The 16,961-nt window shown below is 39.4% G+C and overlaps 1 protein-coding gene across 1 annotated transcript in view; it reads right to left on the bottom strand.

Moving 5' to 3' along the window:
* LOC111870260 (peroxidasin) overlaps positions 1-16,961 on the bottom strand; it is a 385,708-nt gene that overhangs the window by 25,342 nt on the left and 343,405 nt on the right. Inside the window, exon 5 of the mRNA XM_023862384.2 lies at positions 4,659-4,795. Coding sequence (XP_023718152.1) covers positions 4,659-4,795 — 137 coding nt within the window. The remainder of the gene's footprint in view (positions 1-4,658; positions 4,796-16,961) is intronic.

Raw genomic sequence — 16,961 nt, 5'->3', positions numbered from 1 at the left:
GCGGAAGTGGAGAAATTCGAGATTCCATCTCGGCATTTGCCTGAAGGGGCTGAGGAAAAACATGATAAACCTCAGACACGATAACTGTTTCCCCGGCCGAGATTGAACAAGTGATCATTGTTTGTGAAAAGTATGCGTCTCGCCTACTCTAAAAATTGAAGCAATTAACGGCCTTTCAACAATAATAGCTACATTTTACTCGAAGTATGTTAAAACTGGTTTCATCTGAAAAATTCAGCAACAGAATTAATATTGTATCGCATATTGAAAAGATCATAACGTCATCTGCTCTGCTCAATAAAACTACCGCTTTTTCATTAAAATAGCTTGAAAATATGGGGCAATTTTTTAGTAAAAACTATGGTCTCTGATTCCATGAACATTTGTCTGGAAAATTAAAAATCACTGTTTAAATATGAGAGGCCAATTTTACCCTGTTTTTCAGGAGCATAAATCAAGCAGTAGCCAAAAAGTATGAGGAGTTAATACAGTTCAAAATTATTCCAAAATTTCTTGTAAAAGATTTCAGTTCTCCACCTTTTACAAATTGCAGTTTTACCGTCAAGAAAGGTCGCTTATTTTAGTACAAATTTATTTGTGGGTCGCGGAGGATTGAATTCAATATTATAACGATTTGCATATTTATTGTATCTATATCTGGAAATATCTATAGATAGGCAGAAAGCAGAGAGTTCTCTGTATTTACTACATGTTTACCTTCTCTTCGCGTAACATTTGTAATCATCCTATATTGAGACGAATTCCACGTTCGTGAATATCAAATCGGCTGATGATTTTGAACAATTCGCTGAAACAAATGATTACACTTGGGGATTGCTCTACTTAAAAATACTGCTATGAAAAATATATATTATGGTCCATTTTTATCGTGAACGTGAGTACCTTGTGTCGTTGATACATCTTGGGGCCCTTATGTGCTATAGCTAAGGTTACCCCCTACGTAAAGACCACACGTTCTTCGTATTTATAATCCTTCTTATGCATACTGTCGCCTTTATAATGGCTTAAGTTCTTTACATATAGTAACAAATAAATCCACAGAAGTTTCTCGAGCAAAATAAATTGAACCAAAGCTGGAGCGCATCCCGGCACAGAATTATCAAGGCGACGAAAGAGAGATTTTAGTATCCGAATAGAAATTCAGAAGGAGCGAAACTTAACTGGATCATGAAAAATAATGACCTTCACTGTATATAAAGATACTATCGTGCTATAACACTATTAAAATAGTAATAGACCTACTCAGACCCTTAAACAGCTACGGAGCTGTGTGTACCTATCTACACACACAGAAAGATAAGGAACAGTACTACAGGGGCAGGTGAAGAACCTGCAGTCAAAGGGCATACATGATATCTACACCAATTTACTTGAGAACTACGCAATACTACACAAACACCCTTACCCTTGCGCAAATCCAAACAAGGAGACCTCAAACAACGTCATTTGGATGAATGGACGACGACCCCAAACAAAATATTGGAAAAGAAATTTTAACTTAATATTAATTACTTTTTATTGATTTTAATTAAACTGTATTTATTTTGAGTAAGATATATCACATTAAAACGAATAGCCTAATAGAAATAGGCAAAAAAAAAACACTTTCATCAATATGGACAGTCCAATATTATTTTCCACAAGATAATATTTTCCCACTGAAACAAGAAGTTTTCTGTCTCCAGTTATAAAAGTTCAGTACCACGTTCACAAGGGATCGCTGCTTATTCTCATCCTAGGAATAAATACATCAGTCCACATCGCCACATCCCAATTTTGGAGGATATAATTATCTAAATAATTAAATATATAAATTATTTATAAATATTTATATACTTAATTATTTAAGATTAAGATATTTATCTCCCTTCTACTTCAGTGTTTCAAAAATGAGCCTCTTCCTTCAAGATTTCGGACTAAAATTTTATACATAAAAATTATTTCTTAAATGCTTTCTACATGTAATCCTCAATTGAACATTCATGACTTGGTCATCGTAGTAACATCTGAGGCGGTCACGGTATCGTGCGATCTTCGCTCGTTCTGAAGCCGGGATCCTGGGTTTGAATCCCACATAAGACATGGATGTTTGGTATGTGTATGTATTGTCCTGTGTTTCAGTAGAGGCCTTGCGACGAACTGATCACCCGTCCAAGGAGTCCTACCGTCTGTAAAATGATCAAAATGAAAAAAAAAAACAACCTCGACACCGCAAGGTATAAGAGGAATGGATTAAGTAAGCAATAAATTAATACTTGATTCAAAGCACAAATTAGGAAAGTCCTACTCTTCCTCTTGAGCGGAGAACCACGGGTTGCTTCTACGTTAAGCCCTAAGACGGGATATAAAATTAATTTATACCCGTGTTGCCTTTGGGCGGCTTTTCAACTGATGAGAAGAGACATCAGTTATAGGTTAAAGGCGTAAATGTAGGAACAGCTGAATCCTCGGCTTAAACTGCACACAATTTACCCTGTGACAAAAAAATTGTAATAAAGGAAACTTGGATAGCATTACAAAGAGACAATTAAGGGCGGCGTCCCCTGGAGCAGAGAAAGAAAATCAAGACGTTAGCAAGAAGAAAGGAAGTGTGTGCCAGTGTGAGGAAGCGGTGGAGAAGTGCTTTCTTCTTAACACACCATGGATGCGTCGAATGGAAGCGAAAGTTCCGAATAACAAGGGAGAAATATTATAAAATTGAATTCTTAAACGTAACAGTTCATGATAGTTTATGTTATGCAGTAAAAGGAAACATTATATTTTTCTTCGAGAAAGCGTATTTCCCACAAACAAACTGACACACATTTGATTATAAAGTACGAAGTTTAACCGAGTTATAAGAACGCTTACAAAATTTATGATCCCATTTTGTAATAATGAGTAAATTTCCTTGTCTGTGCCCTCAAGAAATGCGTTCACTTAATTTTGTTACAAATAATATAGTCTTCAGTGACAGTCTGGGGGAGAAAACAAAAAATATATTCAGAATATTAAAGATAACGTGGAAAACATTCATTTGGAAAACCTAGGGGGACAAACTTCCGTTTTCTACCATCGGATGTGGGGACGCTGACACACACTACAATAATGAAAATATCATAGATTTAATTGTGCATCTCTTCATAAGGAATCTAACGGGACACATTATAATAATATTTTCTATCCTCTTGCTCCCACTTTGGAGCTTAAGGCTGATTTCTCAGTTTCATGATCATTTTACAGATGGCAGGGCTCCTTGGACGTGAGGTCAGCTCATCGTAAATTCTCTACCTAAACACAGGACAACACAGACACATAATAAACGCATACACACACTAAACTACCATACCTTGTGTGGGATTCGAACCCATGATTCCGGTTTCCAAGCGAGCGAAGACAGTATACGCCTTAGTCCACTCGGCTACCGTGACTACAATAATTAGCGTGAAAGAAATACCCATTAGTCAAGACTTGTAAAGTGTCAAAGCCGTGACTGAATAAGCCCTATAAAATATGAAGGACTTTTTGTTTAATACCATTAAAAGAGTCGACTAGCTTCAGAGCTAGCGAAGAATAAACATAAGTATGAAGACGAAGGGGAGGAGAATGATGCCGCAAAAATGGATTAAAAAGGAAATTTCTGACAACCCTTCGCAGAAGGATGAATGAGAACCCTTCATATAAATTGGCTGGTATGAGTTCAGAAAGGTTTCAGCGGTTCCACAAGGCGACGTTTGAAAGAGACGCAGGCACATGTGCGTATATTTCCAACCAGCCTATGAAATTCCTTTGAAATCGCGACTTTCGTATATGCGGCCAGGCTGGCAAAGATACGAGAACTAATAATTATAGTAAAATTCCGCGACTTATTTATGTACATGATTTCTAACAGTACACGTTCATACAACGTTGTAAAGTTAAGCTTTCGACTGTCTCCACATTCATAACAATCGTAACGCAAAAAATAATTCAGTCTAAATACGCAGCTCGGTTTGTCACCTGACTACAAACCGAATTCCACAAGCCTATCTTTAGTTATTCATTAGTTTCCGCCCTAAACCCCCCGGATGAAGATAAAATTTAGTCCAAATGCCATGTTGCTTTCATTCTAAAAAGAAATTACCCTAACAAAATACCATAATTTTCTCTACACAGTATTTGAATAACTGAAGTTATTTACAATCCCACCTCAAAAGTTCTTAAGGTAACAATATTAACACTATTAATAATTTGAAATTATAAACGACACATATTCGAAGTCTTCTAATATCACGATGGTTATAATGAGTATCAATAAAATCAATAAATTTGGTCGAAAGATTTTACGGAGTGGCCCACAGACCGACATGTAAACAAGGTAACATGCCCGCCATTATTAAAATCAAAAATGATTCCGAAACAGAACAAAAGAGGACGCCCGCTTTCTTATTTCTTCAACCTGTGGTAAATCACGTAAATTTGAGCAAGGAACACGGAGAGATTCAAGAAGATATTTCTTTTATCTGGAATCCCCATATTCCAGAACTGCTCCATTTGCGGCACGGAAATGACTGAATAACAAAATATATTAAGGAACAAAAACTTTCATTGCACGATGAATGCTGAATGCTTTAAAACGCAATATATTAAACGGGTAGATAAGTTTATATGTGTCTCACCATTGAGGACGTGTACGGCGATTGTAGTTGAGGCAACGTCCGCCAGGGAGCACGTGTAGTTACCAGAGTCCTGCTTATTGGCGTTAGCGATGTACAGAGAGCTCATTGCTCCACCAGGCTGAATGTCCGTCTTGACACTGCAAAGGAAGGTGACATTTAAAAACACAAAGATAATTAAAATATTATGTTTCCGGACATTATCCATCGTCCTGTTTTTATTTAGAACACAGCGTTTCGGAGACTGGATTCTGTCTTCAACTTTCGGTAAAACCTACTCAGTTAGGCCCAATCGATGGAGCTAGTCCCTATCTCCAGTCAACTGGGCCCAGCTGAGTAGGTTTTATTTGAAGACGGAGACAGAATCCAGTCTCTGAAACGTTGTGTTTCAAATAAAAACAGTACCGAATTTAAAATAAGGGGAACGCAGTAGCGTTGTTGGTTAAGGCATTATGCTACAAGCCGGTAGGTCGCGGGCTCAAGTCCCGATGAGGTCATTGATTTTTTTTTTCAATTTACTTAATCCTTCCAGCCGCACTATGGCCCTGGGATCGACTCAGCCTCTAACAGAAATGAGTACCAGGAATTAATTAAATAATTTTCCGGGGGAGTAAAGTGCGGCCGGCGCGTAAGGCTGACAACCTTACCGCCATCTTTGAGCCGATTGTCTAGATCAGTGGTTCTCAACGTTTATGAGACCACGGCCCAGTAAGTTCTTTCTTTATAAGACGAGGGCCCAGTCCCAACAAATTTACTCGTAAAAACCTTTCCAGTTTTGTTAAAGTTCATGCATTAAGATAACTGTAAAATATTTATTCATGAAAAATTCTTAGAAAATGAAAATGACAAATTTCAGAAGAGCCTCTCGCGGCCCAGTATAATTGATGCCAGGGCCCACTACTGGGCTGCGGCCCGGCGGTTGAGAAGCACTGGTCTAGATAATGTGGGACCCTCAACGTCTCACAACCCCATGGACCTTCACAGCCTGTTACAGGGATAGCTTTACTTATTTACAGGGTTTTAAATAAAAACAGGACAACAGGACGATGGATAATTTCCAGAAACATAATATTTATGTTAATTTACGACCGTCATAATCTTCTAGAACTTATTTACAAGGATAATTATTCATCCTGTGAAGTGTATTCGGAACTTGGGGAAAAGATTCCACTAGTTCTATGACATCGGTCGCAGAGAAGTTGTGGATTTCCATCCTCTCACGTTTCAAAACTGCAGCAAGTTCTTTATAAGTTCACAAAAACGAGCAGATACTCCCGTGTCATGAAAATATGTCAGTGCTCTAACCGCTCGCCTGTGCCTGAACAGGCGGCTGGCTGTGGGTGATGAATGGCAAATTGTGACGCAGTTCGCACTCGTGGCCTGTAATAAAGTAATGTTGCAGAAATAGAGGAAATAATGAAACATAAAACTAATTGGCTCTGTGCCGAGAATCGATCATGGAACTTCTAGGATAAGTAGGAATGGTAATAAATCTAAATGAAATACGGAGAAAATATGCCAAATGTTACTAGCAAATTAAAAAAAAAATTGAAGTGCAAGATTAAGTGTTATATAATTATGATGTAATGAGGAACTTATGTACAAACTGTTTCTGGTTCAGATTTCGGTTTGGATGCGGACTGAATTTAATCAAATTATTCTCTGACATTAAGGGAGGAACATAGACTGAGGGTGTTTGAGAACAGGGTATTGAGGAGAATATTTGTACCGGAGAGAGATGAAGTGACAGGAGGTTGGAGAAAACTGCATAATGAGGAGCTTGATAACTTGTACTCTTCTCCAAGTATAATTAGAATGATCAAGTTAAGGTGGATAATGTGGGCAGGGCATGTAGCACGAATGGGTAGAAGAGGAATGCGTAAAGGATATTGGTGGGGAAGCCAGAAGGAAAGAGACCACTGGGAATAACAAGGCATAGGTGGGTGGACAATATTAAAATGGATCTTACAGAGATAGGATGGGATGGTATGGATTGGATTGATCTGTCTCAGGATATGGACCAGTGGAAAGCTCTTGTGAACACGGTAATGAACCTTCGGGTTCCATAAAATTCTGGGAAATTGTTGAGTAGCTGCAGAATTGGCGGCTCCTCCAGAAGGGCTCAGCTCCATGATTAAGTAAATATTCGTACTTAATCCAGTCTCTCTCGACATATGTGAGGATAGAATTTAGTTGTAAAGATTTGAGGTTTGAGGTTTTCACGGTGGTGATTATGAATAATGCCGTCTTCTGGAATGTGGCGCCGTGTAGGTATTGTGTTAACCAACGTTTCGGAGGAACGTATCGACTCCATTTTCAGGGTACAAGAAATCCACGAGCAAGGAACCAGCGTGAGCAAGTGGCTACAGACTGACTCTGGATTATGTAAATTAAAAAATCCACCTCATTGGGCTCGAACCCTCATCTTCCGGCTTGTAGCATATTTCCTTAACCAACTACGCTACCGCGTGCCCCAAAATTGAAAAGATAATACAGTTAAAATCTTATAAAGCAATAGCGGATGGTATGCTCTTGTATGGATGTGAAATTTTGGCTCTGAATATTTTTGAAAAGATGAAAATTTAAATATTGGAAATGTGTTTCTTAATATACACTTACCACCCATGTATGAAATACAGTACACATAGATAGAAGATAGAATCCTAGGCTACAAAAACGTGTGGCGTCATCAAAACTTAAGACCGACTCCTCAAGTCTGCTCCTACATGTTGATAATTACCAGCCGGACAGAAAAAGAAATGTTGGACGACCAAGAAGACGATGGCAAGGTAGTCTTTGAGAAGGAATGGGCTAATGAACGCCTACCTTGAAGTAGATGATGATAATGGTGAAGGGATTTAGGTCTTCAGAGCGCCCTTCCCACATCGTCAACAAAAATGCCATGACAATAATTTGCAGAGTAGCCGGACAGCTAAACACTCGGCTTCTTTGTCCTCTGACGTCACTAACACTTATTAACGAGTATGGGCGAACGGATGACTTATCGATCTTGTCATTAGAGAATGCTGTGTCCACTAGGACACGGGACTTGTCTGCGTTAATGGCCACGAGATAGGCGATGTGCCAAGATCTCACAGCCTGACGATTTGCAAATAAACCTCCCTGCCCATCAGATACTCATGACAACGCGAGTTCTCAGATAAAATTGAAATGTCTCTGTTATTGCGTTCTTTAAGGAACATAAATCTTCCAAATATAAATCAGAGATTTTTTAGGAGCGCTGAAAAGTCGGCGGATCTTAATTTTCATACTTTTCATCTCATTATTACAAATTATGTTACCTTGCAATGTAAAATTCAGTTCCTTTCTAGAAGTTCTAAAGGTACAAGAACTTTAATTTCAAGAGTTTTCATTTCCCTTTATATATTACTATTTCTCGTAATGCACAATTCAGTTTCTAGAATGTACTGAGAGAGCAAAGGATATCAATTATCATATTTACCTCTCACTAGTACACATTATATTACCTTAGAGTGCTATATTCAATTTTTGGAAAGAGTTCTAGAGGTATGAGGAATCTAATTATTACATCTCACATATAATAATTATTACATAATATGTTATCGTGGTGTGAAAAAACACTTGAGGAGGTTTCTAGATAAAAGAAATACCATTCCCAAATTTTGGTTATCAGTGTTACATAGTGTGTTATACTGTAATGAAAATAAAGAAATATTTTGGGAAGTTTCATTTTGCAGTTACTCAGACACACACGCAAAGTAAATAGTAAAGCTATCCCTGTAACAAGCCGTGGACGACCATAGGGTTGTGAGACGTCGAGGCTTCCACATTTTCTAGAAAATCGGCCTTCAGATGGCGGTGAGATTCTCAAACTTAAGCGCCGGCCGTCCACAGGAAGATTCCTGGTACTCATTTCTGTTAGAGGCTGAGTTGACCCCAGGGCCATAGCGCGGCTGGAAGGATTAGGTAAATTGAAAAATCCAATGGCCTCGTCAGGAATCGAACTTGCATCCATCCTCTTTGTGGCATAATGCCTCAACCAGCTATCCTACCGCGTGCCCCCACAAACACACATAATCTGAGAATTTCCTGAAATAATGGTTTTTGATTAATACAACAAAGTTCAAAACAAGAGGCCAGGGCCCAATGAAAGGATTGTGGGGTCATACTTATAGTATATAGATTGATATGCTTTGTATCAGACAATTTATTTCAAATTGTAACGCTTCTTCCTATATTTGGGAGATATTCAGAATATCCACCGGAAATCTGTTGTACTGTAGGAGGTCTTTCCTAGTTTTCCTCAGTTCCTCCAGTCAAATATTGTGAGTGTACCTCAGGCCACGACAGCTTTCTTACAGATATCTTCCAATTTATTGCTCACTGATCATACAATAAACTTGTACTCTTCTCCAAGTATAATTAGAATGATCAAGTCAAGGAGGATGAGGTGGGCAGGTCATGTAGCACGAATGGAGAGACGAAGAATGCGTATGGTTTATTGGTGAGAAAGCCAGAAGGAAAGAGACCACTGGGAAGATCAAGGAGTAGATGGGTGGACAATATTAGAATGGATCTTAGAGAGATAGGATGGGATGATATAGATTGGGTAGATCTGGCTCAGGATAGGGACCAGTAGAGGGCTCTTTTGAACACAGTAATGAACCTTCGGGTTCCATAAAATGCTTGCAAATTCTTGAGTAGCTGCAGAATTGGCGGCTCTTCAAGAAGGACTTAGCTCCATGAGTAAGTAAGTAAGTACAATACAATATCCGACGCTACATAAACTGAGCCGCTGACAGCTACGATAACCAAAGCGTAAATTAAGAAGACAAATAAACATAAAATTCTGTGATGAAGGTAAAAGTTATGTTAAATGTTTTCCCCTGTCCGTGCTAGAGGATGATTCTAAATTATTGTCTGGGTTTGCGACAATAATTTAGAATCACATTGTATTATTATGTGGCTGCAAGAGATTAATATGAACAGAATGTGCAAACTCTGGTACCAGAAGAAGTTTCATGTTGTGCTAGGTGGAGTGTCATTGTCAACGATATTCCCTACTGGAGTACGTACCTGTAGTAAGATGATGATTTTTCTTTGTGATTCTAAATTATTGTCGCAAACCCTGAAATAATCTAGAATGTCCCTGTGCATTTGATTGAAATATTATTTGAGAAACTTGGCACCAGATTCTGTCTTCATCTGTCTGGTTTTTCTTGTGAGTATTGAGAGATTTCAACGTTTTAAATTTTATAATTTCTAAAATGATTGATTTTGGTTATTAACCCATCGCCTTATTTGTATTTAAAACGACATTTCGGAGAATGGACCCTTGTCACCGCCCCCAGGTAAATACCATACTCAGCCTCAATCGAAAGAGGTAGTCACTAGCTCCGAACCAGAGACCCATCTCCGGAGTTATGGATCAACTCCAACGATTCGGCCTAAGTAAACAGACTTTTTCCTGTGGACGGAGACAGAGTCGAATCTCCGAAACGTCGTTTTAAATAAAAGTTGACGATAGACAATGTTCATAAATACAATCATTTTGTTAATATATCATCGTCGTTAATTTTTACATTTTATTTAATATATTTGACGAATGCTGGAATCGAATTGGAGACCTTACGAATTTGTGCCAGACCATAAGGGTGGTCAGCAAACTATCCATGTATTCAAAGATCTATAAAATATGTGAACTACATTGAATGAACTACTATACGCTCCAAAAAGCTACGTAGTTTATACGTTGGAATGTAGAAAATTATATATGTTTCGTTAACAACAACAGTAAGGATAAACATAACAAATATTCGTAGTATGAAAGACGTGTGTTTAATTACACAGTTTTCTTACCATTATTTATTCTTGTGGCATTGTTTAAAATGTCACTGCAATATTATAAATGAGTTTAACACAAAGGAGTTAAATTCAGTAGTTGGAGACTACATAAAAGAAAACGTGTCTTGAAATAAATTATATTGAGGGGCTGGGACGCATCAAGTTTAAGCCGACAGAGCTTAATCCCTGAGGCTCCAACTTCTCTCAACACAGCATTTACCGTCATTTTTAAATTTTGTTTCTTCGCTCGTTTATTTTTCTCACAGAAAAACTCGAGAAAATTAAAAACCAAGAAGTACCTTGCTAGGTTAAGTAGAACTGTAATGAAACAGCAGCGGAAGCCTGTAATTACGAGACGTAAGTAGACGAGACGTAAGCAGAGGAGACGTAGACTTTTCATTGGAATTCTTAGTTACAAAACATAACTACCTTGAGAAGCCGCTAGTAGTGTAGCTATTCAAAAACTTACCATCATTTCATGGAATTAGAAAGTTCATTACCGTGTCCACAAGAGGCCTCCACTGGTCCCTATCCTGAGCCAGATCCATCCAATCTATACCACCCCGTCCTATCTCTATGAAACTTATTTTATATTGTCCATCGACACGTTTTACGAAACATAGCTGCTTCGAATCTTATGGATAACAATATATGAGTGTTCTACACATATAAAATCCTGAACACCTATCAGGAATATATTTTTGCTTTACCAGGTTTGAAATCCTCTATGGTCTTCACGATTTCTTATCTCAAAACATAAACTCCTCGAAACAGGTTTCTAAATAGTGAGCATTCAGATACACTCTTTTCTAGACTATAGCCTAAATATTGCGTAAATTGATACATTTATCTATCAATTGTGCTCTCTGCAATCACATAGGTTCATGTAAAATTATATCCAGAATATAAATTCATAGACCTAAATGGCATTAAGCCCGGTCACGGTAGCCGAGCGGTCTGAGGCATGTACTGTCTTTGCTATCTCTGAAGCTGGGATCGTGTGTTCGAATCCCACTCAGGGCATGGATGTTTGGTGTTTGTGTGTGTGTGTTTTCCTGTGTCTGTGTACAGGTAGAGGCCTTGCGACGGCTGAACACCCGCCAAGGTATCCTACCGAATGTCTAAGATCTAGTAAACTGAAGTAAAAGAGGGAATTTCATGAAAGTAGGCCAAGGCCCCAATGGGGGCTGTAGAGCGAAAGGAAAAAAAAATAATATTAAGAGGTTTTATGTTTGCATTGACTATTCTGACTGCTAAACACAATTAAATAATTTTATAATGATTCAATGAGAAGAACATGGGATATATGAGAAATTCATATGGCATTTTAATCTAAAAATTATATGGAAAGCTTATTTACTAGACCTAGAAGTAGACAGTAGGATGATGTTAACTGGAGCATCTGACTGAGAATAGGAGTCACTGGCCGATTCTTGTTAAAATGACAATGAAATTTCGGATTCATAAAAGTTGGATGATTGCATGTCACGGGCGACTACTAGTTTCCTAACAGGGATTCTGTTTCGGAGAGTAAATTACGGGAAATGTTTCAGCACTTCATGTATAAGCCGCAACAAAGTACCTATATTTAAATATTATTATACTGTCACTTATTGAGGGTGTGCGTAATTTATAGACGGGTTATGGATTGATGACTGGATTTATTGTTCAATTATACAACTTGTTACCACTATATGACACACTACGATGTATATCTTCTCTTCTCAATCATCTTCGACAACCGCCTTAAGAGACTCCCTCATTTCGTATTAACCTGCCTGGGAGCTTCGTTATAGAGCCTCGGGGCGACCCCAACAGAAAACACCCATTCCTAATAATTCCTCTATTGTTACAAAGGTGTGTTTACCTCGCTATAGCACAGAAACGATAGTTCTTCTATTGTTGCGTGCATGTTCATTTCCACAAGAACATTTTTAACGAATCCTTCCGTAGCAATGAACGCGTATTCTGGCTCCGCTATTCCGGCTTTCAGGGTCATGTCACAATACGAATATATATACATTTCCAGAGGATGAAAGATTTTAGTCACCTGCCCGGATTTTTTAAAATAAAAAATATGCAATTTACGTCACGGTTCTATAAAACAACAAACTATTGTCTTGTGATATGACACCATATACTCGTAATATGGTAAATGTCTACGGACGTTTCGGTGAAACCTACTGTCAACTTTGTGAAATCATGGTTCAACTGACTATGCAAGAAAGTAACTACCAAGCCACAACAAGGACAGATATATTTATACCAAGTTAGTTAACTATACACAATAACAATATGTAATAATTAGTGGCATGTTCATGTTCCGATCCTATTCGTAACTACAACTCGGGTGACTGCTAACCCACCGTACATGCATAATGATAGAAGAGAAAGCATTAGATTTACGTCAGTATCCACTCATCCACACAAACACACACACACACGTGGCTAACGTCAAATCAATCAATTCTACCAACTTTGTTTGAGGACAGTTTCCAAAAGGTCGAAATATTTGCGATTTTCAAAGGCTGTCACTTTGCTCCCCTTGACTTGTAGGGTCAGAGCTGTATTCTCGAAGCCAAGAATAAGGCAGTTATATCTAGATTGATGCAGAACCCTCTGTTCGCTCTTCATTTTGTCCGTCGAGTGCTGTAGGAGTCACTGAGATAGGTCATCTGTTATCCTTACAGAGGGAGGCCAGTTAGATCTTGAAGCGGGAGCAATCTGTTAGCTGTCGGACCTGGCCTCTATTGCTAAATAGAACCAGCGTCCCAATATAGGGAAGCAAATAAACGGCCACACACTCTTGAGAACTATACAGGTCACATCTTTTTACCGTCAAGACAAGAGAAGATATATTTTCTAGCGGCGTTTCCAATCCATTTAATTTCATTGAACAGTACGGAAAGGATAGCTCACACGTCACTAAACAAATTGCTATCACTTGAAAAGTATTAAAACATTATCATAATAATCATGAAGTCATGCTTCTTGTTCAGCGTCATCAGGATCAAAATCTTCTTTTCTCACATTACCATCAGCGGCTCCATCGCTTTATCCGTATGTACAGTCGTCTTCGTGATGTCGTGAAGTCTGGTAGAAAATTACTTCTACTGCTGCCAGAATACACAGAGTCATATCTCAAAAGATAGAACCCATTATTGTATATATGTGCTTTATTATCTTCCTTATCATTTTTGGGAGCCGGAATAGCACAGTAGGTATAGCGACTGGCTACGGGCTGGACTGTCGATGGGTGAAAGTTCGAATCCCGGCTGGGTCAAGAGTTTTTTCAACTCTGCGTGGTCCAGATCGGCTCTGAGGCACACCCATCTTCTTATTCTATGGGTACCAGGGCCTCTTTTCTTGAGGGTAAATCGGCAGGACCGTGAACCTGACCACTCACCTTCAACTAGTGTCAAAGTCAAGAAAACGTGGGTATATACATCCACTCCCCCATACGCCTTCATGGCGTAGTGCTTAATTAGTTAAACACAGGGACAAATTTACTTTTTTCCTGTGGCGCTACAGCCCCAATTTGGGCCTAGACCTCCCTCCATGAGACTCTCCGTTTCACTTCGGTTTACTAGATCTTAGACATTCGCTAGGACTTCTTGGGCGGGTGAGTATCGTCACAAGGCCCCTACCTGTAGACAAACACAGAAAGAACGCGCGCGCGCACACACACACACACAGACACACAGAAACACCAAACATCGATGCCCTGACTTTGATTCGAACTCACCAACACGGCTTCCGAGCGAGAGAAGACAGTGCATGCCTTAGACTGCACGGCTACCGTGACCAATCAACTTTATTTTACTTTGTTCATAATTTTTATCATCACATTTTTCTTTCTATTCGTCAGGTTTAGGGTTGTCTCATCATCCAAAATAACGATAATTTTCTGATTTTTTTAATATTATTGTTAGTGGGGTGAGACTGAGTCCACTTGGTACTGCGGCCATTACTGGCCTATTGTACCAGCCCCAGACGATAGATGATGGTAATCTTGGAGAAAATGATGGAATAAAGATTGGCAGGGGAAACAGGAGTATTTGGAGAAAACCTGCTCCAGCGCCAATATGTCCACCATAAATACCACATGACCTGACTCGGGATCGAATCCAGGCGGCTGCGATGGGAAAGCAGCGACTAACCGGTGGCCTTTATCTTTTACCTGATAATTAAGGTTCTGAAGGCAGTGAACATTAAGATTACAATTTTTTGGGATGTGATGCCATGTAGTCTGGTAGAAGGATACCAACGTTTTGGAATATCCTGTGGCCCCCAACGTCACCACTCTTCTAACCTAATAATGAAGGCAGTGAATTGCTCGAATCGTTAATAACTTGAAACCACGCGGTTTCGCACCCGAGACCGCATTAACGTTCTTATTTCTCATTATGTTCTCCCTCCCTAGGGATTTGGTCCTTTCGAACTCTTTCGGAGTTTTGAATATTTAATGATCTCTTCTATATCCTTAAGTTTCCGCATAAGCATGTCCTTTGGGAACGTACTCTAGTGTTATGGGATCCTGTCTCCTCCATATTTTGTACAGTCGTCTCCAAATTTACTGATAAATTCTGTTATCAATTACATTTATGATTAAAAAAACACTTACTTTTCATTCTGTAATTTGTCTGTCAAATTTCAACTCAGTACTGAGATAAGAGACATCCACAAACTCAGCAAGTCTGTACTTGTAAAACTGAAATGTTTAATCCTGAACAACCACTTACAATATCAGCCTAGTCCACCATAAACAACAGACCTGAAACTGACGGACTGTGCTACACCTGGGGGACAAATTAAATTTCCTTATATAACCGACTGTTTAAAGACACGAGCCGCAGTAGTTTTGTCGATAAAGTAACTGCGCTGTGATCTGAATAACTGACTAATCGAAGACGGTGCCGTAGCTCAGGTGGTTAATCGCCGGCTTCCCATTGCGGAGGCCCGGGTCCGAACCCAGGTCAACTCATATGGGATTTGTGATGGACAAAGTGGCATTGGGTCAGGTTTTCTCCGAGTACTTCGGTTTCCCCTGCCAATTCTCATTAACACTCATCATCTATCACTTGGGGCTGGTACAAAATGCCAGTAGTGTCCAGCATGAGCCTTGGATTATATGTGGTGCTTTTAGTCCACTCTTCCTTAATCTTCGGCATTAGATGGAGCTGAATGGTTAGCGTCGGGCTGCCAGCAGATTTTTCCTCGGGCTAAAATCCCCCTGCGTCTGAGTGATACAAATCCCTGTGGTCTGGATGAAATGGTGGAGAGAGAAGCCTTGCGAATCTAACCTGATCATCTGCCCAAGCAGTCCTACCGAATGTCTAAGATCTAGTATATCGAAGTTAAGATTCATGGGGGAAGTCCAAGGCCCAAATTGGGGCTGTAGCGCCAAAGCGGAAAGAAGTTAGTTAGCAACAATTCTCTAATCATAATAAAAGTAAATAAAGGTATCCCTATAACAGGCAGTGGGGGCCCATAGGGTTTGTGAGATGTTGAGTACCCACATTTTCTAGACAATGGGCTCACAGATCGCGGTAAGGTTGTCAGCCTTATACGCCGTCCTCCACTTACCCAGAAGAATATTCCTGGTACTCATTTCTGTTAGAGGCTGAGTCGACCCCAGGGCCATAGTGCGGCTGGAAGGTAAATTGGAAGAACCCACCTCATCGGGATTGGATCCCGCGACCTTCCGTCTTGTAGCACAGTACCTCAACCAACTACGCTACCGCGTGCCCCTTACTTTTAATTATAGGGATCATATATATGCCTGTAATTAAATATGATGAAAAGGTGATAAGAATTTAGGAGACAGAACCGTCGGTGTATTTTGAGAAATTAAACCAGAATTGAACCGCTGAAACCGAAATAAACTAAACTCAGGAAATTCCTCTTTCGTGATATTTCAAGATAAGTAACAGATTCTGACGTTTGTTTCTCAAATGCAACAACTTGTTTGATAAAAAAGATCAATATGAATCTCCAAGAATATCGGATATCGTGCTGAAAACTATGTCCTCTGTTCCAATTGTCCTTATTCAGTGTAAAAATATCTATTGGCACGCCAAGTGGGTGGACGCGGGAACTGTTTGAACATGTTGGTGAGGAGAACAAACATGACTCCTACGTTTCAGCTTCTGTCTCTGAGTAAACAAACGCACAGACGTTGTCAAGTTGGTCCTGAGAGATAGGGAAATGGGAGATACATCTTCCGAGCTTCCAACAATCCCATCCTTTGTACGAATTCTCTCTACGTATTTAGCCTGTACTTTCCTTGTGACTATAAACTAAATTAACAAATTCCGCTTTCACTTTTAGGTTTTTCAGTACCTATTTTTTCCCCTCGGCACTACAGCCCCAGTGAGCCTAGGCCTATCTCCATGAACTTCTCCGTTCACTTCGGTTTTTCTAAATCTTACACATTCGGTAGGACTCCTTGGGCGGGTGATCAGCTCGTCGCAAGGCCTC

The sequence above is a fragment of the Cryptotermes secundus genome, unplaced genomic scaffold, assembly GCF_002891405.2.
Source record: "Cryptotermes secundus unplaced genomic scaffold, Csec_1.0 scaffold94, whole genome shotgun sequence".
Lineage (NCBI taxonomy): Eukaryota > Metazoa > Arthropoda > Insecta > Blattodea > Kalotermitidae > Cryptotermes > Cryptotermes secundus.
The sequence above is the reverse complement of the archived record's forward strand: the minus strand, read 5'-3'. Positions and strand labels throughout refer to the sequence as shown.